This window comes from Chlorocebus sabaeus, chromosome 5 (genome assembly GCF_047675955.1).
Source record: "Chlorocebus sabaeus isolate Y175 chromosome 5, mChlSab1.0.hap1, whole genome shotgun sequence".
NCBI lineage: Eukaryota > Metazoa > Chordata > Mammalia > Primates > Cercopithecidae > Chlorocebus > Chlorocebus sabaeus.
The window spans coordinates 58627925-58655059 of NC_132908.1; the positions used below are offsets into that span (position 1 = coordinate 58627925).

The window sequence follows — 27135 nt, forward strand, 5'->3', positions numbered from 1 at the left end:
TTCAATTTTTTAGCAATGCATGAGATTATGAGATGAAAAATTAAAACTATAAATTATACCCAGTAACTTAATTGTGTATATGTGTGCATATCTATATACATGAATATATTTATAAATATATGTATAAGGATATATATATATATATATTCGTTTTAATGTTGATATTCATGTTTAAGTTGTGCATTTATAGAGCTTTTATAGTGATGCCTGCTGTTACCTTATCTTTTTGACTGACAATGATAGGATTTCAGTCATGCTCAGCCTTTCCGACAGTGCCAGTGATGGGATTTTTTGAAATCTTATTACTGGTTACACTGCCCTGATCTCAGATGGAACTTTCAATCAAAAAGGCAATCAGAAGGTTATACATTCGTGAGATTCCCTGCAAAGCCAGTGATCGCATAATACAACTTGTTGGAAGGGCCTACTTGCCTTCAGTCCTTATGTGGCTATAAAGAGTAATTGGCTACTTAGCTCTCAGCACCCGCTTTTCCTTTTCCAAAATACAGCATAGCCCAGAACTCTGTTGAGTCTCAGTGTGGAATCCGGCTGCTCCTAGGAGATTTCTAAGTCTCATGCAGAGACTTGTCTTCCTTTAAGCATCTGATTAAGCAAACTCTCCCAAAGACACATTTGTATCTTTCTAAGCGTTCTTGCCTCACTGGTGATACCAGTAAATCTAAGTTTCCTTTTCTTCTATATATACACATACACTTAACTGCAGATTTTTTTCAAAACAGTTTCACTTTAAAGTTTACACCCTAGAAGTCATAATTCTTGTGGCAAGGTTAACACATGAATTTAAAAATAGGATATTTTAATCATTGTATTATAAAACTTATTGTATTTAGAAACTTATAACTATACTCACAAAAATATTGTAAGAAATGCCCCTCTTAATACTCTTTAATATTCATATATGGATGTTTAAGAGACATTTTGCTAATATGATTTGATCAAATCATAGACAGAGTAGAGGCTGAATTGATCCCGTGTTGTGTCCAGTCCCCCAGGGATGCATCAGTTCCCTAGGTAGGAACCTTGAATTGTGAGGCAGGCGGAGGGGGGTAACTTTGTCTCACTTCGCTCCGACTTAACCATTCTTCTCCATTTAGCAGAGAGTACTCTTGTCTCTGCTATGCCAATGTTGATGAAACAGACAACAATGCACAGAGCTTTAAAAAAATAGTCATTTCAATAAAGTTTTTAAAATGTGTTATTTAACAAGTTGAGCATGGGAAACTTAAATCTTAGAAAATGTTAGGAACCTTATTGATCTCTTTTAGTTGGGAAAGTCCTGGCAAGTCTATTGCTAAAGTAAAACCTCAAGTAAAATGTGTTTTTTATTTGTTTATTGTGTGTATGTGTGTGTGTGTGTGTGTGTGTGTGTGTGAAAGGGAGAGATAGAGAGAGAGAGAAAGAGAGAGAGTTCCTGAGATTTTTAATTTAATTCACGACACTCTAAAAGTATAGGTCAATCTTATTAGGATCAAGGTATTGGTCACTTTATTCTATGTTACAAGACCTGAAATAGACTTTTAAATGCAAAATACTGACACTGTGGTGGCAAAGAAAGTCAGCAAGAGATTCATGGTTTCATTCTGTCTTCCTAGGCAAAGAGAATATTGAGGCAATGTCTGGTCAACTGGTACACCAGACATTATCTCCCACTCACAGAAACCACTGTATGAAGATTATCCTGTTGATTATCAATATCTGAGGATATAGATTTTATACTCCTTAAGAAATACTGTAATTTTTCTGTTAGACATATTTATGTGTCTATAATCTTTGGGAACTTCAACGTATGCTAGAAATGAGTCTGACGTTCAAGAGATACATAAAACATAATAATCATCTCTCCTCGGTTTGGAAGGTGTAAGATAGTTACAATATTACTATTGATTATTACTGAAACTACTAATAATAATTTACATTCACCAAGCACTTCTTTTAACACTGTGCCAAATCCTAGTATATTTTAAAGTCATGCTGGACCAACCTTTTGACCTCAAGAAAAAGTGTTCACTAGTCATAATACTACATAGAAAAGATGACTTATTCTCAGCAGAAACTCAATAAAAGCTTGATTAAGCCACTGGATAGTTATAAATTGTTAGTATAGTATTTAAACATGTTGTTTCTGTCACAGTGGAGGTAGCCTCTAGAAGTTGGTGCCTTCAGTTTTTGAGTCAAAAACCGTTCTCTTCTTAGCAGACCCACACCAGTGACTGAGATGACGGAGGACCACAGCCTGACTGCTTTAATGGATATGTTTTCACTCTAGAACCCCCTGTCAGGCTGGCAGAGATTTTGCCAGGTCTGCACTGCAGTCTAAGACTCTCTTGCCAAATCTTTGTTACAAGTTTTAGGTCTGTAAACTTGTCTGCAGGTTTTCCCTGCTCAATGTGTCTGCTTCCAGAAGGACCCAAGTGACACAGGTGGACTAGCCTTTAGGCTTTCCATGTTCTTTTTATGTCCCTGCTGGCATCTTGGTGTATGATCACTGGCAAGCCATTTCTCTTCTCTGTTTCTTTATGATAAAGACTCTTACAAACAAAAGTGACCCTTGGGATGGTTTGGTTGAGTATTCTAGAATTTTAGTTAGAGTTGATGATTCTGTTAATAGATCTTCCACTGATTGAAAAAAAATTAATGACAACAAAGGTATTTATAAAAATATATTTCACAAAGTAGGAAACAATACAGGAGTTTCTCTGAATACAATACATGGAGTAAATAAACAATATTGCATTAAAGCAAAGTAGAAAATTAAAATGATCTGCATGTAATACTTGAGTTTTATCATACATTTTCTACTCCTAAATGGCAGGTTTGCATTACAAATTAAATATGCTCACATCTTCTAGTGCTGTTCCTTTTTGGAGTCTAAGACATTCTGTGCATCACCATGAAGATCGGGGATAGGAGTGCTAAAAACGTAAGCAGTGAAATTATGTACAAATCAGTTCCTGCTCTAAAACTGTGGGGGTAACTTGAAGCATGTTTCTTGGGCAGGGCATTATGTAGGTATCTAAAAGTCTAGAGTTTAAATATTCACAGGAATCAATATACTTTAGGATGTTTGTGCTTGTAGTAAAAACACCAAATACTAGGATTATGAACAAAATAGAAAACAGTCCAAAAGTTTCTCTGGGAAAATGCTGTTCCTGCCATCACCAGTTACAATAACACTTTCTACTCTAAAGAGACTATCAGCTCTCCTTTCGATAATATTGCCTGCCATACTCATCTCATCAAAATGTACATGTATTAAACATTCATTGTATATATATTTATATAAAACAATCTAAAGGATTATTAATGGATATAATTTAGTTTTTTTCCCCATATATCCCCTTAATCTATAGATTACCAACCTTAATAAATAAAAGCATTAATGGACATCAATAAAATATTTATTTCGAGGATTAAACAAATAAATTCACGCGCTAGCAATAAAACCATCTGTCTCTTATGTAGTCCACTGTGTAATACAGTTTATCTTTGTGTCCTTGTGGAAGAAGATGAAGCGGAGGGAACGAGGAATCCTGCTTCTAGAAAACAAGCATGTTTGAATGGGATTTCTCTCCTCCCACCACTGAATTGGCAAGCCCCACCCTGGAATGGATTACGAATATGTGAATATTTTAAGGCTCGACACAATATTTAAAGATGCTATTCAGTCTCTGGTGAGTGGGGCCAACAATTATGTACAATGTGTGGTCACCGTACCATATAATCTAGGAGGCCTCTCAAAACTCCAAAAAGTTATAATGTACAGCAGACCAAGTATTGCTTTATCATTTGTGGCGGGATCCTTATTGGTGAAGGGGAAAAAAACCATTTGCATTCATAAAAATCCTTGCAGAAGACACATATCAGCAGCAGATTCCTTGCAGGTCCGTATTTTTTTTTCTAAGAAAGCACCTTTTAATTTTGATTTTTTTCCTCTATTTAAACCATTTCTCTAAGGATTAGCCAGGATCCCAATCTTTGTCTGTGGTGGTCAGGTAAATATCAAATATCCAAGGACTTCTAGACACTCCACATACTTAATTCACACTCCACAAGATTTATAACCTCCTAACATATACTTTTTTATTTTATTATCTTTTTTGGTTCAACATTAAAATGTGGTTGAGTTTATAGATGACTGGTGCTAAACTTGCCTCTAAAACAAATGGCCACATTGGTTGTATCTAAGGGGAGTGACCCTAGAATATTACAGAATGCTCAGTTCCAGTGATTTATTTATAATCCACTGTCAAGTTTCTTTGTCACTTTCACCAACAGAGTAGAGTTCGCCCAGTCTCTTAAAGCGGGGACCCCAGTCACTGAGGTAGTCAAAATTCTGGTCTGAGTCTGATGTGGTGGACTCCAAGGAGCTGAGGGAGCCAGCCACTGACCCTCGGCCTTCATAGCCATATATCTGAATGGAGTCATATGGCGGGGCCGTGGGATCATTATCTGCCTCATGCAGCCTTACATTTATAAATTCATCGACATCAACACCATTTGGAACTGGAGCAAGCCCTTGCCTTGGCATAAACTGCAAATCTGGTTTAATATCCTTACGGGGTAAAAATCCATTAATTCCATCTGGATTTTGTAAAGTTGCAATGTCAAAAGCCTCTGTGTCCTCCTCCCCTCCTCCTTCATCATCGTAGCGAATGATGTTTTCTCGAACGTCTTCGTCATCTTTGATAATTAATGGCTCGTTTTTATGCCGCCGTAGAGTTACAAACAGCACCACGATGACTAGAGGAAAAATATTAAATAACAGTCAGCCAAACAAGCATATAATTTCACAAGCAACACACTATATATGTTAGGAGAGAGGGGTATTTTTACAAAATCGTGTGAGCATACACCTTTAATAATATTTACTGGAGAATTAAGCTAAACATCTTTCTGAATGACGAACATTAAATTTTGAGTAAATACTGTTCCAGATTACTGGTTTATTATACGCTGATAGAGCTGGGTTAAAAGAATTGGCATGCATGCATTCATGGTGAAAGTTACATTTTATACTGTTTTGATCATTAGAGTGAGTGGCACAAAATAAAAAATAGCACTGAAAATATGACTAGCTTGATGTATGTCTCAAGCAAGTCCTTTAACATCCTTTGGTTCCAAAGCTCCCTTCTATTAAAAAAAGGAGCAAAGTAGGTCCTTGGGCTTTCACAGTTTTTCAAGGCACTCTCCAGTTAAATTACGTTCTTTTATTAAAAAAGTGAATGTCAAATTTGCATGGGCAACTTGTCTTGTGGGAGGGCTGGAATGCCTCTAGCTGGGAAGAGAAACCTGAATGTGAAGAAAGGGCAAGGAAAACGTACCCAACTAGCCAGATCAGCCAAATCAAATGTGGGTTAATGGAGCAAAATATGTCAGCAAAGTGATGCTTAAATCCAAGGCACTGGGTGAGCAAGACAGATGGAACAAGAAAGACAGTAACTGACACCGTCTTTAAAGTGTTTTGTTCCTCAAGGGTAGGATAAGATACGACTCTCTTGTTTTTCTATTTTCCTATTGTGTAATCTCATTTTATAATTGGATTTTTTTTATTAAAAGGTTATAGAATCTTAACTTGCAATCATTTTAAATTGATGTTTATATCAAGGAAAATGTCAGAGAAAAGCAATGGTAATTTGAAGAAAACTTATTTTTAGTTTGCTTATTTGCTTTCTTTTCATGTCACCAAATTTGGGATCCAATGGACTCGGCAACCCAATCTATAATGAGACACTATTGTGGGCATAGTAGAGCCTGCTGTTGCAGTGAACTGGTGTGCCCCACACCCAGAGTTCTTCTTATGTAATAGATGGTGTTGTAACGACACAAAAGCACTTCCCCACTGCCACCACCATTATGCCTTATTCATCGATTTACTGGTGATGGAATTGAAAAAGGCACTGAAAGTCCTCTTCAATTGGACATTTACTAGCTCAACCCTTTTTCTCTTCACTTCTTCTTAGAGATCTCAAAACTTGGAGAAGGAAAGGAAGTTCCTCTTCCCCAAGGGAATGCTGTTGCCTGTATAGATGAGAGTTTTCTGTCCTTATTTACAGTTATTTATGAACCAGAAAAAGGGTGAAGGCTATGAAGGAAATACGTACCTAACAGCAAAATGATGCATGCTAATATGGCAATTAAGGCGCCCATACTGAGTCCAATTGGAAGGACATAAGCTTCAACATTACAAGACTGGACGACACCGTCATTGCTGCAGCCACAGACCCGGATGGTCAGGGTGCTGGTGCTGCTCAGTGGAGGGTTTCCACTATCACTGATTATGATCGGTAAAAGATAGACTTCTTGCTTCTGGCGGTTGAATCCATTATGCTTTGCCAAAATACTGAGGGAATTATCTGGAAAAAGTAAAAATCACAATAAGTTGCATCATTTCAAAATGACTGCCCAAATAACACTTTTTTTTTCCTAGTTCATGAACCTTTTGCAAACCTCAAGACAATCCCAACTTCAGTGGACTGCTCAGGCTTTCTCCCCGACTCGTCTCCGCTCATTTTTTAATTTAATTTAATTTAATTTAATTTAATTTAATTTAAGACGGAGGCACGATCTCAGCTCACTGCAAGCTCCGCCTCCCGGGTTCACACCATTCTCCTGCCTCAGTCTCCCGAGCAGCTGGCACTACAGGCGCCCGCCACCACGCCCGGCTAATTTTTTGTATTTTTAGGAGTGACGGGGTTTCACTGTGTTAGCCAGGATGTTCTAGATCTCCTGACCTCGTGATCTGCCCGCCTCGGCCTCCCAAAGTGTTGGTATTACAGGCGTGAGCCACCGCGCCCAACCCGTACTTTTTCAATCAGCATGGACCAGAACAACCGTAACAGGTTGAATGAATGGGACCCCGGATGGACCAAGGGAGTTTTACCATCATCACCTTAAAAATGCAAAACATTTCTTCTACAAAAATAATCTGTAAGTGTCCCTTCCGAAGACATATATTATCTCGTCTCCGTATACCATACATAAGTTTGATTTTCTTTATTTAGCCTGATAATAAAATAAATCATTTATTTAGAATGATAATAGGTTAAGCAAATTTGATTGGATAAAATGTCATCATATTTGAAACACAAGTTTGAGAAGCTCTGTATTAAAAGTTGGACTGTATAACAATACGGTTGCAAAACAATGCACTTTGCTGATTCCCCACAGGTACCTAAAAAGAGAGTCACTCATGGCCTAGAGCATTCACATTAAGATACAGCAAAAGCCTTATTTACTACCCGGAGGAGATATGCGACATACATTAAAATTCTGTAGAGAAGACCTATAGTGGTTACATAATAAGAACAAAATGGGAAGTCATAAAAGCTTGTGCTCCATTTTGCAGGTGTCAGTTAATTATATGGAGATATACACTGGTTGTCTGGAGCAACAGTTAAGCAATACTTAAGAATATACTTCAGTTCAAAGTAAAACTGGTCAGTGAGAAGTGGCTGCTCCCATGTTAGACACACAGTTCTCAAACTTTCACCCCCAAATTGAAATATTTGGTTGTCATTCATCCTCATCTCATAAATTGCAGTCACATCGTATATAATAATTGTTAATCTGCTTTCTCATGTTGATTACTGAAAGATATACATTTACTCAAAATGGAAATGTTGATTAACTGTCAGTGATATTACAGCCAAAAGCAAACAAACACAAGTTTGGTTACTGTGCATAGTGTTATTTGGGCAAAATAATTATTTGGGTTGTTTTTCTGTTTATTTGTTTTTTCAAATATTGGCAAATTAGAGACCCCAGGACACTGGGCTACCTAATCATTGCATATAATAGTAATGATTCCAAACCATTGCCGTCCAATTTCTGAGCATCAGTATCCTACTGATTTCCAAAATACTCAACTAAGTGAGATATTCCATTCAGATGACTTCAGATAAGTTTTATAAAACTACTCTACCATACAGCACTATACTAGGATTTCCAAAAACTGATAGCCATTCCCCAAAATAGATGTATAGTTATATTTAATTTTGCTTTGTTTAAGATATAAACAGGCCTATAATGCTTTTCGAATAAGCAGTCAAATAGAAAAAGCACTCTGATTTAACAATTGTTTTCCGAATTTCTTCTGGTTGTACATCATTATATAGTAATTTGAATATACTTAGAAAAAGAAATTTCTAATGTAGTTAAGCAGTTATATACAAAATGATCCAGCAATCTTTATTGTCATGACCTAGACGGAAATACCAGTAAGCTAAAAGTGAGGAACATTATCTCAAAACAGATACAGACTATATAGTTGTGTTATATTTTCAGAAAGTATATGACAAGTATGAGTACAGCTAATTAGTACAAAGAATATTTCTGGATGGTTTTGTACACCATAGTTCAAAACAAAAGATAGAATTTGTTCTTCAAGAGACAGTTAATAAAACTGAAGTGAGGCTATTGTCTGTTTGTGGTTGACATTATTTCTATGAGAAACAATCTTTCCATATTCTCCTTTTATAACAGACTATTATAATAATTTAGAAACTGTAGCAGGAATATTGCTTAGTGCAGAACAAAGCTATCTCCTTTACTACTGAGAAAAGCATTGGTGGGTCTAACACTAAATTCATACTTACATATTTTTTTTTTTTACTAATCCTGGAATTTGCTCTCCTTTCTACACACAGAAAATTGTTGACTGAGTAAAGAAAGTCTGTGAGTTATTCTTGCTAAATTTTACCTGCCAGTTCCAGGCAACATCAATTCCTTTTTTTTTACCTACTCATCTTTTTTTTTTTTTTTTTTTTTCCTATTTTTGCATTGGTATTTGTATTTGTTTTCAATTTACTTGAGTTCTTTCATTAGGCTAAATGAAATCGCCATTATTTTACACATCAAAAACCATAGAATATTAGCAATTTCACAAAGCACAAATTAATGATTTTGGAATAATTTTTAAAATCCTAAATGTAGTAAATATCTTCTACAAAGTTGTGTTTTCTTCTTTAACACTCTCTAACTTCTTTAACACATGCCTTTTCATTTCATTAAAATTTTTGATTTTAATATAGTTTATTTTATTAATCTTTTATAATTAGTGTTTTCAAGCCTTATTTGAAAAATTTTTATTTAAAATTTCTTAATTATATACAACTATTTTTAGGTTGTATTAATTTGATTGTTTTCTAGACTAAAGTTGAGTTTCTCAATTTTAATTATGGAGTAACTTGTCACTTACCTACTGATCGTCAAAGCTCATTTTCTCACAAATGAAATTTTTATGCGTCCTCATTCTTTTAAGAGATCTCTCTTCTGTTTCAATAATCTGGTTCTCTAACCCTGAAGGAATACCCTGTTTCTTATGAATGAAAACTTTATCATAAATCTTGATATTGGTTACAGCATTTTCTCATACCATGTTCTTTAAGGATATTTTGGCTATTATTGTTCATTTGCTCTTCTCTGAAAAATATAGAATCAGATTATAAGTTTTATAAAAATTCCTATAAGAAATTTGGTAGAAGTTATATTTAAATATTAACCAATTTTGAAATAATTACATCTTTATCATCAGTTTTTTACATTAAGAGTGATTTATGTATGTTCTTTAATACATGTCAATAAAATGTTTTTAGCTTACAAAAATGTCCACATCTTTTTGTTAGATTTATTTTTGCTGCTGTATATAGTTTCTTGTGATAGTAAACCTGTTTACAATTTAGTTACCTTTTTAAAAATATATTTTCAACTCACTGCTGCTGATAATTTAACTGCCTTATACATTGATTTTAGCTTCAACAATCTTCTAAGACTTTCTTTTTATTTATGAAAGCATATCTTATCAGAGAATTCCATTTCAGCATGATAGCAAAAGGAGCTCCACAGATGTGCTTTCCAGTGAAACTGGTGAAAATTATAAATGGAAAAACGTTTAAAGATTCTGGAAATGGATCTGGAGGCAAGCAGCAAATAAAGAAACACTTATTTAAGAAAATCGACTAGAGCTTGGTAAGAATGGTAAGACTCTGAGAGTGCATGAACAAGAACCCACTCCCATCCTTCCTTGTCTCAGCTCAGTGAGGTAGAAACTTTACTCCAAACTGGTTTAGTCAAGAATACAGGGGTCCTTCTCCCTGCAGCGAGCAGTTGGAGGACTATTTTCTGGGGGAAAGGTGTGATGTCAGACATTGTCATTCTGTTCCTAGTTACTTACTGTTCAAGCTAAGTTCTAAGTCAGTGTGGTTAAGAGGCAGGGACTCTTTTCTTCCTCCTGGTCCCCACTCATGGGAGAGAGGCTCTGGCTGGGCACTGTGCCACTGAGAATATGGAGCCTCAATAGTCCTTTCCCTAGCCCACTATTCACTGGGAGAGGCAAGCCAAAAAAATCTTGAGGCTATTTTTCCCTCGGCATCATATGCTCTGTCCTAAGGTATAGCTGTTCCTCAGAGAAACATGCCATAATCTTCACACCAGCTCCAGAGCCAATAGCTCAGGATTTTGCCCAGGGGAGTGAAAAGCAGGGAATCTTGGAAAGAGGGAGCCTCGGGAGCCCACCTGGGTCAGAACGAATCTGAAAGTCTGACCTAGGAAACTACTCTTTCAAAGGAGATCAAATTTGAATGGATTGGTCCTTAGAGCAATTTAGGTTCCAAGGCAGCCTTACAAACAATACAGAAATCTTGTTGGTAATTAGTGGAGTTCAACAGCTAAACGTGGTCAGGGGAAAAGGCAATCAAGGAGAGCCCTGCCCAAACAATTGTAATTCTAAGGTGACTGTGGACACACCCATGGTTGAGATTCCCTGAGGTGAAACATCAGAGATTTAATACTACAGGGGGAAAATAGACTTCACTAAAACAATCCAGCCAGTCATTAAACAAACAAGAGAATAAAATAAGCCTTCAGAAGATAGTACCCAGTTTTGCTATATTATCTAAAATGCCTAATTTCCAACAGAAGATTATGAGACATACAAAGAATGAAGAAAATATAACCCATGGGGGAAAACAGCTGGCAAAAAGAAAAAGCCCATGAGAGGGACAATAAAGCATTAACTAGAGTGACCAAAACAGTAGAATTGGCAGAAGAAATGATAAGTGAACTCAAAGATAGAACAATAAAGAATACACAAACTAAAGAAGAGAAAGAAAAAAAGAATAAAGAGAAATAAGCAGAGTCTCAAAAAATGAATAACACCATTAGGTGCACCAACAAATATGTAATGAGTGTACTAAGGGAGGAGAAGGAGAAAGAAACAGAAAAAAATATCATTGAAAACCTGAATTAAAAAAAAAAATAGTCTATACATCCAGAAAGCTCAAGGAACTCCAAGAACATAAACACAAAGATATTCATAAATAGACATATCATAGTGAAAACACAGAAAGCCAAAACCAAGTAGAACATGTTAAAAACAAGAGAAAATTGACTCATCACTTAACAGCTAAAATTTCATAGAAACAATGAAGGCCAGACGGACGTGGGATAACATATTCAAAATGCTCAAGGAAAAAATTGTCAACCAGCAATCATATTCAGCAGAGCTATCTTTCAAAATAAATATGTATATGAAATAAAGATATTCTCAGATGTACAAAAAAAAGAGAATTTGTCACCAGCAGGCATGCTTACTAAGAAATACTAAAGGAAGTTTTCTTCAAACTGAAAGCAAATGACCCCAGATGGTGACTCAAATCCACATTAAAAATAAACAGAGTATCAGTGACAATAATTATCTACTTATAAAAGACAGTATAAATGCATAGTTTTTCTTCTTTTTTGTCTTAACTGTTCTACAAAGCAATTGTATAAAACAATTATGTTTTACAGCATAAAATATCTATTTTTTGAGCATAAAATACCTAGAAATTAAAAAGCAGTAGTGGCATACTTTAATACCTCACTTTCAATAATTAATAAAACATTGAGGCAGAAATCAAAGTAGAAGGTAGAAGACTTGAAAAACTATATAAACTATACCTAATGAAAATAGATTTAGAAACTTAGAAGCCTTAGAAACTTAGAAACCTTTAAACTTATAGACTTAGAAACTTAGAGACTTAGAAGCTTAGAAACTTATAGACTTAGAAGCTCAGAGACTTAGAGACTTAGAAACTTAGGAGCTTAGAAAAGCCACACCAGGTGGCTATCTAAAAGCACCCACCCAACGACCAGGTGGCCATCTAAAGCACCTGCCCGATGTCCGTGTGGCTATCTAAAACACCCACCCATATTCCTGGAACTCAAACAGAAGAACAAGTCCGGGAAATACCCCGTGCGGGTTCAAACCAGGTTCAAACCAACCAATTAAAGTAAGACATCTTGCTCAGGCCATAACCTGCTCCAATCATCTTGCGCCTCAAGCTTTGTGAATTTTTGTAGTTTTTGCCTTTATAAACCGTCTGTAACAGCATTCGGGGTCCTGTGGCCAACTTCGGACATAGGACCCTAGCGCGCTAGCAATAAATCTCTCCGCTGTGATTTCCGTGTCGAGTAGTCTCTCGCGGTGACCCCAGCCCAGGAAAGAATCTAAAAACTAGGTTCCCACATTTGGTGCGTTGGCCGGGAAAGGGGGTCGCCCAAGGACCCTCGACCCCTCTGGTGGAGACTCAACTGGCCCGGGCCACCGACTGACGAACGGACTCTGTCAGGTACTGTCAGGTACTTTCGTTTCGCTCTGTACTCTGTTTGTCTTGCCGGCTAGCTCTGAGGAGTACTCCGTCTGAATAATCAAGTGGGGAAGGAGGACAGATGTGTCCGGCACCTTCCCCCTTGTGCCCCGGGGGACACCCTGGCGGTTTTCGGAAGGAAAGCTGACGACTCTGTAGGCAGGTCACCCCTGCCGTCTGAATCTTTTGTAATCTTGTGGCGCCACTCTCTGGCCGCGCGGCTCCTCTGTGTTTGTTTGGCCACTGTGTTTATTGTTGTCATTTCGTCCTTGTGTGTGTGTGACTTTCTGGACGAAACTATGGGACAGACACTAACAACTCCTTTAGCCTTGACTTTGACCCACTTCCCTGACGTCCGGGCGCGAGCCCACGATCTCTCCGTGGAAGTCTGTAAAGGACGATGGCAAACTTTCTGTTCGTCTGAATGGCCAACCCTCCAGGTTGGGTGGTCCCAAGATGGAACATTTGACCTCTCCATTATCTTACAGGTTAAAGCAAAAGTGATGAATCCTGGGCCACAAGGACACCAAGACCAAGTGGCCTACATAATCACCTGGGAAGATTTGGTCCGAAACCCCCTTTCCTGGATGAAACCCTTCTTTCATTCCCCCTCCCCGTCCCAATCTACCCTCCTTGCCGTGGAAGCCCCAAAGAATCAGACTCCGGATCCTCCTAAGCCAGTCCTCCCTGATGGAACTCAGCAAGACCTCCTCCTGTCCGACCCTCCACCTCCTCCTCCTCCTCACGACCCCCTCCTGAGGCCTCCACCTTATGCTTCACCCTCGTCCCTTACCCTATCCCCATTCCCTCCCACTACTCCCTTGGCTCCTACTCTTTCTCCAGCCCCCTCATCGGTCCCTCCCTCTACCTCGCCTCCCTCTCCAACCCCGCCTGAATTAACCCCTAGAACACCACCACCAACACCTCGTCTCCGCTTGCGGCGGACTGAAGACCCGGATGGCACTCCCACCTGGCAGTCTTCCCTTTTCCCCCTTCGCACGGTCAACTGCGCAATCCAGTACTGGCCCTTTTCTGCCTCCGACCTCTACAATTGGAAAACTCACAACCCCCCCTTTTCCCAAGACCCTCAGGCCTTAACCTCATTGATAGAATCAATTCTCCTCACCCACCAGCCTACCTGGGATGATTGTCAACAGCTTTTGCAGGTCCTTCTGACCACCGAAGAAAGGCAACGAGTCCTCCTGGAGGCCCGGAAAAATGTGCCGGGGCCAGGAGGCCTTCCAACCCAGCTCCCCAACGAAATAGACGAGGGATTTCCCCTCACCCGCCCGGACTAGGATTATGAGACAGCACCAGGTAAGGAGAGTCTCCGAATCTATCGCCAGGCTCTGTTGGCGGGTCTCAAGGGGGCAAGGAAACGCCCCACCAATTTGGCCAAAGTAAGGACCATAATTCAGGGAAAGGAAGAAAACCCGGCAGCCTTTATGGAAAGACTTCTGGAAGGGTTCCGAATGTATACCCCATTTGATCCAGAGGCTCTAGAACATAAGGCTACCGTGGCCATGTCGTTCATAGACCAAGCAGCATCAGATATTAAAAGGAAACTCCAAAGATTAGATAGGATCCAGACCTATGAATTACAGGAATTAGTCAGAGAGGCAGAAAAAGTGTATAATAAGAGAGAAACCCCCGAGGAAAGGGAGGCCAGGCTAGCGAAGGAACAAGAGGAACGGGAGGATCGAAGAGACCGAAAGAGAGATAAGCACTTGACAAAAATCCTGGCAGCAGTAGTAACGGAGAAAGGGTCAGGGAGACAGGGGGAAAAGTGGAGGCGGCCTAAAGTAGATAAGGACCAGTGCGCCTACTGCAAAGAACGAGGGCATTGGATCAAAGACTGCCCCAAGCGTCCTAGAGACCAGAAGAAACCTGCTCCTGTCCTCACCTTAGGTGAGGACAGCGAATAGGGGTGTCAAGGCTCTGGAGCCCCCCCCGAGCCCCGGCTAACTCTATCTGTAGGGGGGCATCCCACCACCTTCTTGGTGGACACAGGCGCCCAACACTCGGTTTTGACCAAGGCAAACGGGCCCTTGTCCTCTCGTACATCTTGGGTCCAGGGGGCAACAGGAGGAAAAATGCACAAATAGACTAACCACCAGACAGTTAACCTTGGGCAAGGAATGGTGACACATTCCTTCTTGGTGGTACCCGAATGTCCATACCCCCTTCTAGGATGAGATCTCCTAACCAAACTCGGAGCTCAGATCCACTTTTCCGAGGCAGGGGCCCAAGTGTTAGACCGAGACGGCCAGCCCATCCAAATTTTGACTGTGTCTCTGCAAGATGAACACCGGCTTTTTGACACCCCAGTCACCACCAGCCTCCCTGATGTTTGGTTACAAGATTTTCCTCAAGCTTGGGCGGAAACGGGAAGACTTGGGCGGGCCAAGTGTCAAGCCCCAATTATAATTGATCTAAAGCCCACGGCGGTGCCTGTGTCTATCAAACAATACACCATGAGCCTAGAGGCTCATATGGGTATTCGGCAGCACATTATCAAATTTCTAGAACTTGGAGTTTTGCGACCTTGTCGCTCACCCTGGAATACTCCTCTTCTGCCAGTAAAAAAGCCTGGTACCCAGGATTACAGGCCCGTCCAAGATTTGAGAGAAATTAACAAAAGAACTGTGGATATCCATCCCACGGTCCCCAATCCTTACAACTTGCTCAGTACCTTAAAACCAGACTACAGCTAGTATACAGTACTGGACTTAAAAGATGCCTTCTTTTGTTTACCCCTGGCCCCCCAAAGCCAGGAACTCTTTGCCTTCGAGTGGAAAGACCCTGAGAGAGGAATCTCAGGCCAATTGACCTGGACCCGACTTCCCCAAAGGTTCAAGAACTCTCCTACTCTCTTCAATGAGGCTCTCCACCAGGACCTAACCGACTTCCGGACCCAGCATCCAGAAGTGACCTTGCTCCAGTATGTAGATGACCTCCTCCTGGCGGCCCCCACAAAGGAAGCCTGCATGCAAGGTACTAAGCATCTACTCCAGGAACTGGGTGAAAAAGGATACCGGGCATCCGCCAAGAAGGCACAAATTTGTCAGACCAAGGTAACCTACCTGGGGTACATACTGAGTGAGGGGAAAAGGTGGCTCACCCCTGGGCGCATAGAGACTGTAGCTCGCATTCCACCGCCCCGGAATCCCAGAGAGGTGCGTGAATTCCTGGGAACTGCTAGGTTCTGTCGCTTGTAGATACCCGGTTTCGCTGAACTGGCCGCCCCCCTTTATACCCTCACCAAGGGAAGCACCCCTTTTACCTGGCAGGAGGAACATCAATTGGCTTTTGAGACTCTAAAGAAAGCACTCCTCTCTGCCCCAGCCCTTAGGTTACCGGATACCTCAAAACCTTTCACCCTCTTCTTAGATGAGAGGCAAGGAATTGCAAAAGGAGTCTTAACCCAGAAATTAGGGCCCTGGAAGAGACCGGTAGCGTATCTGTCTAAAAAGCTAGATCCTGTAGCAGCCGGTTGGCCCCCGTGTCTCCGCATCATGGCAGCCACTGCCATGTTAGTCAAAGACTCTGCTAAGTTAACCCTTAGGCAGCCATTGACTATTATTACTCCACATGCTCTAGAGGCCATAGTGCGACAGCCCCCGGACCGGTGGATTACCAATGCACGTTTGACCCACTACCAGGCCCTCCTATTGGACACAGACCGCGTCCGGTTTGGCCCTCCGGTCACCCTGAACCCTGCAACGCTGCTGCCGCTACCAGGAGACCAACTGAGCCCTCACGACTGTCGGCAGGTGTTGGCAGAAACCCACGGAACGCGGGAGGACCTCAAGGACACAGAACTCCCAGACGCGGACCACACATGGTATACAGACGGCAGCAGCTATCTTGACTCAGGTACCCGGAGGGCGGGAGCGGCAGTGGTAGATGGCCACACCACCATTTAGGCACAGTCACTGCCCCCTGGCACGTCTGCACAAAAGGCTGAGCTAATAGCACTAACAAAGGCCCTAGAGCTGTCCAAGGGGAAAAAGGCTAATATTTATACAGATAGCCGATATGCTTTTGCAACGGCTCATACCCATAGAAGTATTTATGAAAGAAGAGGTCTCCTAACATCAGAGAGGAAAGAAATCAAGAACAAAGCTGAAATAATTGCCTTATTAAAAGCCCTCTTCCTCCCACGAGAAGTAGCCATAATCCACTGTCCCGGACATCAGAAAGGACGGGATCCAGTTGCAGTAGGAAACAGACAGGCGGACCACGTGGCCAAGCAGGCAGCCATGGCAAAAGTACTAACCTTAGCCTCAGAACCCAACAAAACCGACCAGGATGGACACACCTACACCCCAGAAGACCAAGAAGAGGCAAGAGCCATAGGAGCTATAGAAAACAAGGACACCAAGAACTGGGAAAAAGAAGGAAAGACAGTCCTCCCACAAAAAGAAGCCGTGGCTATGATCCAGCAGATGCACGCCTGGACACACTTAGGTAGCCGGAAGTTAAAAATGTTAATTGAAAAAACTGACTTTCTAATTCCTAAGGCAAGTACTCTAATAGAATAGGTGACTTCTGCCTGCAAGGTCTGTCAGCAGGTGAACGCTGGGGCTACTCGAGTGCCAGCAGGAATACGAACCCGTGGCAGCCGCCCGGGGGCTTATTAGGAGGTAGACTTCACTGAAGTAAAACCTCACTATGCTAGGTATAAGTACTTACTAGTGTTTGTAGATACCTTTTCAGGATGGGTAGAAGCCTACCCCACCCGGCAAGAAACGGCACACATAGTAGCCAAGAAGATTCTGGAAGAAATCTTTCCTAGGTTTGGACTCCCCAAGGTAATTAGGTCAGACAACGGGCCGGCCTTCGTTTCCCAGGTAAGTCAAGGGCTAGCCAGGATACTGGGGATTAATTGGAAATTGCATTGTGCTTATAGACCCCAGAGCTCAGGACAGGTAAAAAGAATGAATAGAACAATAAAAGAGACCCTTACTAAATTGACCTTAGAGACTGACTTAAAAGATTAGAGACGCCTCCTATCTCTAGCTCTATTAAGAGCCCGGAATACGCCTAACCGCTTTAGGCTTACTCCATATGAAATCCTCTATGGAGGACCTCCCCCTTTGTCAACCCTACTTGACTCCTTTTCTCCCTCCAACTCTAAGACTGACCTGCAGGCCCGGCTAAAAGGACTACAAGCAGTACAGGCCCAAATCTGGGCCCCCTTGGCAGAACTGTACCGGCCAGGACATTCGCAGACCAGCCACCCCTTCCAGGTGAGGGACTCCGTCTACGTTAGACGACACCGTTCTCAAGGACTGGAGCCTCGGTGGAAAGGACCCTACATTGTTCTCCTGACCACACCCACAGCCATAAAGGTTGACGGAATCGCCACTTGGATCCACGCATCCCACGCCAAGGCTGCTCCAGAGACGCCCGGACCACCTAGGACATGGAGACTCCGTCGCTCTGAGGACCCCCTCAAGATAAGACTCACTCGTACCTAGCCCTTTACTCACTACTAGCCCTCCTTCCCCGTGTTGCTGACACCAAAAACCCCCACCAACCTTTTAACCTAACCTGGAGAGTAACTAATTTTAATACCCATGAAGTCCTATATGAGACTTCACAAATTGCCCCTGTAGGAACTTAGTTCCCTGACCTCTATCTCAACCTAGATAAAGTAGCAGGGGTAGATAACATGGAAGGGGGAGCATGGAGGAAACAGGCTAGAAAGGTGTCCATAAGCCGGAACAGGTTCTATGCCTGCCCCGGATTCCGGACAGGAAAAATGAAACAAACTTGCGGGGATATAACTTCCCTGTATTGTGCTAGCTAGACTTGTGTAACTACTAATAATGGAGAATGGAAATGGGCCACAACACCATGGTACATATCCATGTCCTTTGTTAAGCCCTGCACCAGAACCCGGTATTCGGCCGACTGTAATCTGGTCTGCATCAAATTCAAAAAAGCGGCGAAATCTGATGGCCGCTAGATGTCAGGATTAATATGGGGCCTATATTTACACCAAAAGCCACTGTTTAGGATCCCCATCCAAATTAGGCTAGCAGTCAGCCCTGCCTCAGCTCCTGTCTCAATAGGGCAAAACCCAGTTTTACCAGAAGCAAGGCCTCCTCAGCCAGAGGCCCCTCAGGGCCCCCAGCCGGAGGCCCCTCAGGGCCCTCAGCCAAAGGCCCCTCAAGGCACTACCCTGCCCTTGAGTTCTCCGGGCTTAGGTGACAGCCTCCTTAATCTCATAAAAGGCTCTTACTTTGCCTTGAACCAGACCAGGCCAGAATCCACCTCCTCTTGTTGGCTGTGCCTAGCGACAGCCCCCCCTTATTATGAGGGCATTGCCTCCACTAATAATTTCACCAACTCCACTAATCCTACTGGATGTGCATAGGATCAGCATAAAAAGCTGACCCTGGCTGAAGTTTCCGGGTCAGGAATCTGTATAGGAAAGGTGCCCACTAGCCATCAGCATCTCTGTGACAAGACTCTGACAGTGCCTAGCTCCAATCACTATTTGGTCCCTTCCGGGACAGATTGGTAGGCTTGCAACACTGGACTCACTCCCTGTGTATCCACAGCAGCGTTTAACCGCAGCACAGACTACTGCGTGTTAGTACAGGTTGTTCCCTGGGTATACTATCACTCTGGAGACTCCTTTGACCTCCGGTATGAACAGAAAGCTTATAGTAGACCCAAAAGGGAACCTGTCTCACTCACCCTCGCTGTAATGCTAGGAGTGGGGGTAGCAGCTGGAGTTGGGACCGGAACAGCAGCTTTAGTACGTGGTAGCTACCATCTGCAACAACTTAGGGCAGCCATGGATGAGGACCTTAGAGCCATAGAACACTCTATTTCAAAACTTGAAGAATCTCTAACCTCTCTGTCTGAAGTTGTATTGCAAAACCGGCGAGGACTAGAAATTGTCTTCTTAAAGGAAGGCGGGCTCTGTGCAGCCCTCAAAGAACAATGTTGCTTTTACGCAGACCATTCAGGAGTGGTTAAAGATTCTATGGCAAAACTAAGAGAAAGATTAGACAAACGAAAAAAGGAAAGAGAGTCTCAACAAAATTGGTTTGAAAGCTGGTACAACCAGTCTCCTTGGTTCAGCACCTTAGTCTCCACGATCTTAGGCCCCCTTATCCTACTCATGCTCATCCTGACTTTCGGGCCGTGTATACTTAACCGCTTGCTCGCCTTTATTAAAGATAAGTTAAACATTGTGCAGGCTATGGTCCTGACCCAACAGTACCGAGCCCTCAGGACAGAAGAGGAGGCTCAAGATTGAGCCTCTTAGTCACAAAAAAGAGGAGGGAATGAAAATAGATTTAGAAACTTAGAAGCCTTAGAAACTTAGAAACCTTTAAACTTATAGACTTAGAAACTTAGAGACTTAGAAACTTAGAAGCTTAGAAACTTATAGACTTAGAAGCTCAGAGACTTAGAGACTTAGAAACTTAGGAGCTTAGAAAAGCCACACCAGGTGGCTATCTAAAAGCACCCACCCAACGACCAGGTGGCCATCTAAAGCACCTGCCCGATGTCCGTGTGGCTATCTAAAACACCCACCCATATTCCTGGAACTCAAACAGAAGAACAAGTCCGGGAAATACCCCGCGCGGGTTCAAACCAGGTTCAAACCAACCAATTAAAGTAAGACATCTTGCTCAGGCCATAACCTGCTCCAATCATCTTGCGCCTCAAGCTTTGTGAATTTTTGTAGTTTTTGCCTTTATAAACCGTCTGTAACAAGCATTCGGGGTCCTGTGGCCAACTTCGGACATAGGACCCTAGCGCGCTAGCAATAAATCTCTCCGCTGTGATTTCCGTGTCGAGTAGTCTCTCGCGGTGACCCCAGCCCAGGAAAGAATCTAAAAACTAGGTTCCTACACTAACACTGTGGAACACTCAACAACTGTATAATAAATATTCTTCTCAAGTGAACTTGGAACATTCTGCACTGTGAACTATATGCCAGGTCATAAAATAAACCTCAATACATGATAGAATGATAGAACTAATCCAAAGTAGGTTGTCTGACCACAATGGAATGAAGTTACAAACCAATAACAGGAAGAAATTTGGGAAACTCATAGATACGTAGAAATTAAATAATGCCCTCTTAAATAGCCAATAGATCAAAGAAGAAAGCAAAAGGGCAATTTTAAAAAAATTATGAAACAAATGTAAACAAAAATACTATGAAATCAAAATGTGTGGGTTGCAACTAAGGGAGTCCTTAGAGGGAAATTTATAGCGTTAAATGTCTGTATTAAAAGAGCAGAAAGCTCTCAAATCAATAGCCTAATTTTTTACCATCGGCCATATAAAAGGAAGAGCAAAATAAGCCTAAAGCAATCAGAAGAAAGGAAATGGTAAGGTTTTAAAGAGCAAATTAGTAAAATAGAGAATAGAAAAATATATCTGATCATATTGGGGGTATTTCTATATAGTCACACATTCTCTGCAAATAAAGGATTTTATTCATTCCTTTTCAAGAATTATTGTTTTCATTTTTTTTAAATCTTAGTACACTAATGAGAACTTCTAATACAATTTTGAGTACAAGAAGTTACAGTGGGCACCTTTACCTTGTTTGTGATTTTTTTAAAAAAGAAAAAGGCTTTTGACTTTCAACAATTGGTGAGATGATCAATGGTGTTTATTGGAAGATTTTTTCATTGTCTATCTGTTTACATGCACTGTTTTTTTTTGTTTTTTACTTTAGTTTTACTTTAGTTTTTTGTTTGTTTTATTTGCTGTCCATTAGTGTAAAAGCAAAGAACAGTCATATAAGTGATAATATCTTGGCTGTTCACAATCTCTAAACTTGGCTTCAGTTTTACTCTTACATTATTCAACAACTTTCTTCTCAGTCTTTCATGTTTCCATTGTGTACCATCTTCTTGTCTCTGAATCTTAGCCTGCCCTCTCCCCTTGTAGCTTCTGCTCCTGCTTATTGCTTCTATTGCATTTATTTTATCTTTTTGAGCACCGTAAACAGAAGAGTATGTCCTAATAATGAGATGTTAGATAAAAGGGAGAAATTTTTCTAGAAGTAAAAAAATATATGAAAAAAGAGAGGAAATGATCACTGAATCCATAGTTACATACTACATTATTTTTTAAAAAATCACTTGAAGTTGAGGGCAAAACAAAAGTTTCCAAAAGATAGAAGGATATGCTGACAAGATCAATTTTAAAAATGGGCAGATTAGTATCAATTGCAATTCTCTAGGATGAACTAATATCCAACCAGATAGGTTGATGTCCCGTCTACTACAGTTGTGTTACACTGAGATAGAAACATAGCATCACATTATCACCTGGCTCTCTGACATTCTCAACAGGTGTATTCAAATACAGTCAGCTTTCTGTATCCATGGTTTCCACATCTGTGGATTCAACCAACAGTGGATAGAAAATACTTAAAAATATAAACAATAACAATATAGTAATTAAAATATTACAAATTAAAAACACAATAAAATATATCTATATATAGTATCTACATTGAATTAGGTATTATAAGTAATCTAGAGATGATGATAAGTATATGGGAGGATGTACATAGAGTATGTGTAAATACTATGCCATTTTATATCAGAGACTTTGTGTACCCATGGATTTTGGTATCCACATGAACCAATCCCCACTGTATACCAATAAGAAAATGTACTCATAGTCCCCATTATTTCTCCCAGTTAGAGATTTTCTTGTTTCCTCATTCTTTTGGAATGCTTTACAGATGAATATTATACCAAGAAAAAAGAAAAACTCCATTTCCAGGAGCTTGCTTTATTCCCCATACCCAGTTGTTTATGACTGACTTTTGTACAAAAGATCTTCACGGGGACTTAAAGTGAGCTAAGAGCACCAGGCATGCCTCCAGTGACAATATTCCTAAAGTGGTAGTAGAATTGAGTTTCCTTCTCCTTGGCTGAGAAATACAAGGTATGTGCCAAGTAAATAGTAAAGAAGAGACCAAATGAACAAGAACTCTTTTCAAGGACATAGCCTTGCTTAGTTTCAGGTGGCAGAGTACAGTTAACGTAAATATATATGAACTTTTATTCAGATTCTGACAACAGATTGATTATGAACAAAAAATATTTAGTTTTATTCTTAGTTTTATGTAATTTTATTTTTCAAGTAATTTGTTAGGTTTTTACTGAACGTTATGAGACCATGCTAAAGGCAGTCATCTTACAATTAATCCCTTATAATGTTGATGCATTATTCTTGTGAAATTTTAGAAAAACATAGATACTGTTAAATAAAATGTATATGTTTTATTTCATTAAAATATAAGCCCCTTGAGGCAGACTTGCCTTAGTCACAGTTCTACTCCCAGTCTGTAGCACAGGACTTGACATAGAGCAGGAATTCTCATAACATTGGTACCATCGTTTTACCCACTTCTATTTGGAATGGTTTTAGTTTCAAGGAACTGAACAGCTAACGGATTCACAAGCACGGAGAAATATTTTTAAAAGTTAGAAAATGAGACAGCAATGAATATCTGTCTATCTGTCTGTCTATATACCTATCTACCTATCTCTCCATCTCTCTAATCTTGTAAGAATTTCTGTTACCGAACAAAAACAAAATTGACTAAGCACATTATTCTGGAAAAACATATCAAATAGAAATGGAATGCAATATAGACTCTCAATAATAGATAAACATGTATAACTATCTATCTATATATGTGTGTGTGTGTGTGTGCGTGTGTGTGTGTGTGTTGGCAGGGGGGAAACGAGAAAGAGAGAGAGTACATTTAGAATTTCTGCACTTGATTACACATTAGAGATTTTAGTTTCTTCCCCCAAGGTCTGCATGGTTTAGCCCCTGTCTAATTCTCCAGCTTCATGTGCTGCCACTCTCCTTTCTCTATATGTTCCAGACATCCTAGCCTTTTCTGAGTCAAACATCTTCCCTCTTCAGGGCTTTCATATTTGCTCTTCGTTCAGCTTGACTTGATAATCTCTCTACCTCTCCTTAGCCATAATTTGAATTGTGAAGATGTATGTGTTCTTTATATCGATGCTCAAATATCACTTCTTTCTGTATAATTTCCTTCACAAATTGTCCCCAATATCTGCAGATATATGAGTTACATGATCTTACAAAACTCTTTATATTTTTGTCAAAACACTATTACAAAGAAATGATAGAGTAATGGCGATAAGATAGATATTAGAGGTACAGAAATAAACTCAGAAGCTTCCAAGTAACAAATAACCTATTGCAGATGCATAATGGGTTTTCAGCAAATATTTGCTGATTAAATACTTCAGTAAGTAATCATAAGCTATATTTTGTGGGCTTAAATTTATTTCCCTTCATGTTATTTGTTGTAAAGGCTTATATGTGGTTTAAAATAAATCAGAGAGAGGGAGAGTTCAATTTCAGGCTATTGGAAAGCATATACATCCTGGGGTTGTGTATGAAAATTTAAGAGAAATATTGATGATTTCCGAGCCTTTCTCTGGGCATGACTCATATCATGAAACATGAGCAATAAACTGAGGATGCTCAGGTTCAGATAAAAAGAGGCCTTAGAGAGGGAAAAAAAATCAAACTTTTATTAAAATATTGAAAACACCATTATGTTAAAGAGGTGCATACCAGAATTCTATTTTACTGAACTGAAATTGGATATGTTAGTTGTATATTCAGAGAGGGGCACACGGATTGAACAATTATCTCCTATAGTTAGTTGAGGAGAAATTTCTTCTTTGATTATTGATATTTTGTCCTTGAAGCATTTGGAGATGGAAATCAAGGGATATTCTTTCACACAACGTGAATATCCTTATAACATATCATTTTTCCTGTAGCAAACAAGGAAGTATTTGTTACGGACTGAATACGTAAATAATTCTTCTGTTGAAGCTATGACCCTCAGTGTGCCTGCATTTGGAGATAGGGCCTCTACAGAAGTAAATAAGGTTAAATAATGTCATAATGGTGAGGCTCTCATCCAAGAAGAATAATGTCCTTATAAGAAGAGACACTAAAGACCTTGTGCTAGATGTTTCCCTCTGTGGGCACACAAAGAAGAGCTCATGTGGGCTCAGCCACCGAAAAGCAAAGAGAAGAGCCCTCAGAATGAAAACTACCTTGCATACCCCACATATATAGTCCATGAAAAATTAAAAAGTCTATTTAAAGAAAATGTGGCACATATACTCCATGGAATACTATGCAGCCATAAAAAAGAATGAGTTCATAAAAAATAATGAGTTTCTGAGCAAACTAACACAGGAACAGAAAACCAAACACCACATGTTCTCACTTATAAGGGGGATTTGAACAATGAGAACACATGGACACAGGCAGGGGAACATCACACACCAGGGCCTGTCAGGGGGTGGGCGGCAAGAGGAGGGAGAGCATTAGGACGAATACCTAATGCATACAGGGCTTAAAACCTAGAAGATGGGTTGATGGGTGCAGCAAACTACCATGGCACACGTACACCTATGCAACAAACCTGAACGTTCTGCACATGTACCCCAGAACTTAAAGACAAAAAAAAAAAAAAAAAGATAAACTGTGCCTATCTGGATAACTCCTCACTTTTATCTGTGTAATTTATCCCACAGTCTGAATTTCTTTCCTTCCTTCCTTCCTGCCTTCCTTCCTGCCTGCCTTCCTGCCTTCCTTCCTTGCCTCTTTCCTTTATTTTATTTCTTTCAATTACAGTAGTCCTCTCTTATCACAGTTTCGTTTTCCATTGTTTCAGTTACTCAAGGTCAGCCACAGTCTGAAACTATGAAATGGAAAATGCCGTAAATAAACAATTCATAAATTTTAAATTGTGCACCATTCTCAGTAGCATGATGAAATCTTTCTCTGTCCCTCTCAGTCCCACTTGGGATTTAAATCATCCTTTTTTTCTGGCACATCCATGCTGTATATACTCCCTGCCCTTTAGTCACTAGGCAATCATTTTCGTTCAGGTTGAAAAAACATAGAACATACTGTGTGTGTGTGTGTGTGTGTGTGTGTGTGTGTGTGTATGATTTGATATTATCTGTGGTTTCAGGTGTCCAATCTGGATTTGGAACATATCCCCTGCAGATAAAAGAGGGAAATACTCTATTTTCTTTGTATTTTTAATAAAACAGGATTGGCCATTATTATTACTGTTAGTATTTAAATATCTCAAGTTCTTTCCACATTGTTTATTGTTTAGATAAAATAAAACAGGCAAATCCAAATTCTCTTTTTCTTTTAGCGTACTTCATCTGTTGCCCTGATATGGAAATGTTACTTTGGTCTAGATCCTATGTATTTAAAATTACTGAGCTATGACTTATGGTTGTCCTTTTAGATGCAAACAAAAAGAAAAAGGAGGCAGAGTTAATGAAGGCACTTGTCAGGCAAATATTTATGGCAAAATAAACAGATGAAGAGATCAGTAGATATTGTGCCTTGTTGAGAAACGTCGCCAGATATTTGACTTGCAAATTTATTTCAAATTTTCTTGTTAAATCAAATGAAATGAAAACGGTAAGAAGGTCAAAACAAAGAAAAAAATGTCACTGTGTTTAGTAGGTATGGACAAGAGATTTAATTAAGTTCTTATCACTGTGTTGTATCTGTTGTTTATTTATAAAAACCCAGCAAAACAATAAAAATACCACATTCAGAAATTTTCAGCATATTAGAATAATATATATAAAGTAGTATCCAATATTTAGGAATATGAACAAATATTATAACATCCACACTCCATTTATATCTTTCTATTCTAAATACTGAGTCTTGTTGGAAATAGTCACAGTGTAATGAATTAATAAAAACTAAGTTTTTGTGAAGCCAGTCTCCTTCAGTACCATTACAACTTCCTATATAATTAATTGAAAGTGTACCAACATACTAAATCTGCCACATACTAAAGCAACTGGATATCTGAGCCACCTAATTAGATCGTTGGCTTATTTGTGACTGCTTTCCATTTTCTCATTAGATTTTCTGTCATGCCACCTGATGTCAATAATATCAATTTTTTTGAGTGTTGACTCATTACCAAATATTCTAATAATTAATAATATAGTCTATCTAGCCACAAAATATTGGAGCAAGGTCCACTTTGACTTTGGGAAAAAAATCAACATCATGGTGGATTCTCATGGAAGTTCCTAGACTAACACCAAACTGAATGTTTAGTCAACAATTTACAATTATACACAAAATGAATTAGAACATTTTCACACAGAAAATCACTTTGCAGGCTCTTTCTGCACTGTAACCATCTAGCAGTAAAGTTCTGTAAATATCTGCATCGTTGTCATTTTGGAATGAAAATGGACAGAGAGTAGGCTGTGCTATTATTCACTTTATAAGACCCAGCAGTCATCAAGTAATCTATGAAACTTAAGCAGCTTGTAAACTTTTTTAAGAAGCTAAATTTACTCCCTTAAAATTTAAAGTGTTTCTATAAAAGATTATTTTAGATCACATGAAGATAGTGTGTAGTGGAATT

General features: G+C 39.9%; 1 protein-coding gene across 3 annotated transcripts in view; it reads right to left on the reverse strand.

The window, feature by feature from the left end:
- The window catches only part of CDH8 (cadherin 8), a 417595-nt gene that overhangs the window by 17493 nt on the left and 372967 nt on the right, over positions 1–27135 (reverse strand). For 2 of the 3 annotated variants that reach the window (XM_007993552.3, XM_007993550.3), the window contains exons 11-12: positions 6123–6374; positions 4579–4761 (exon numbers count right to left, since the gene is read on the reverse strand). In XM_007993552.3, coding sequence (XP_007991743.1) covers positions 4579–4761; positions 6123–6374 — 435 coding nt within the window. Of the gene's footprint in view, positions 1–2667; positions 4762–6122; positions 6375–27135 lie in introns of those variants that run through there. The other variant, XM_007993547.3, reaches the window with a different exon arrangement.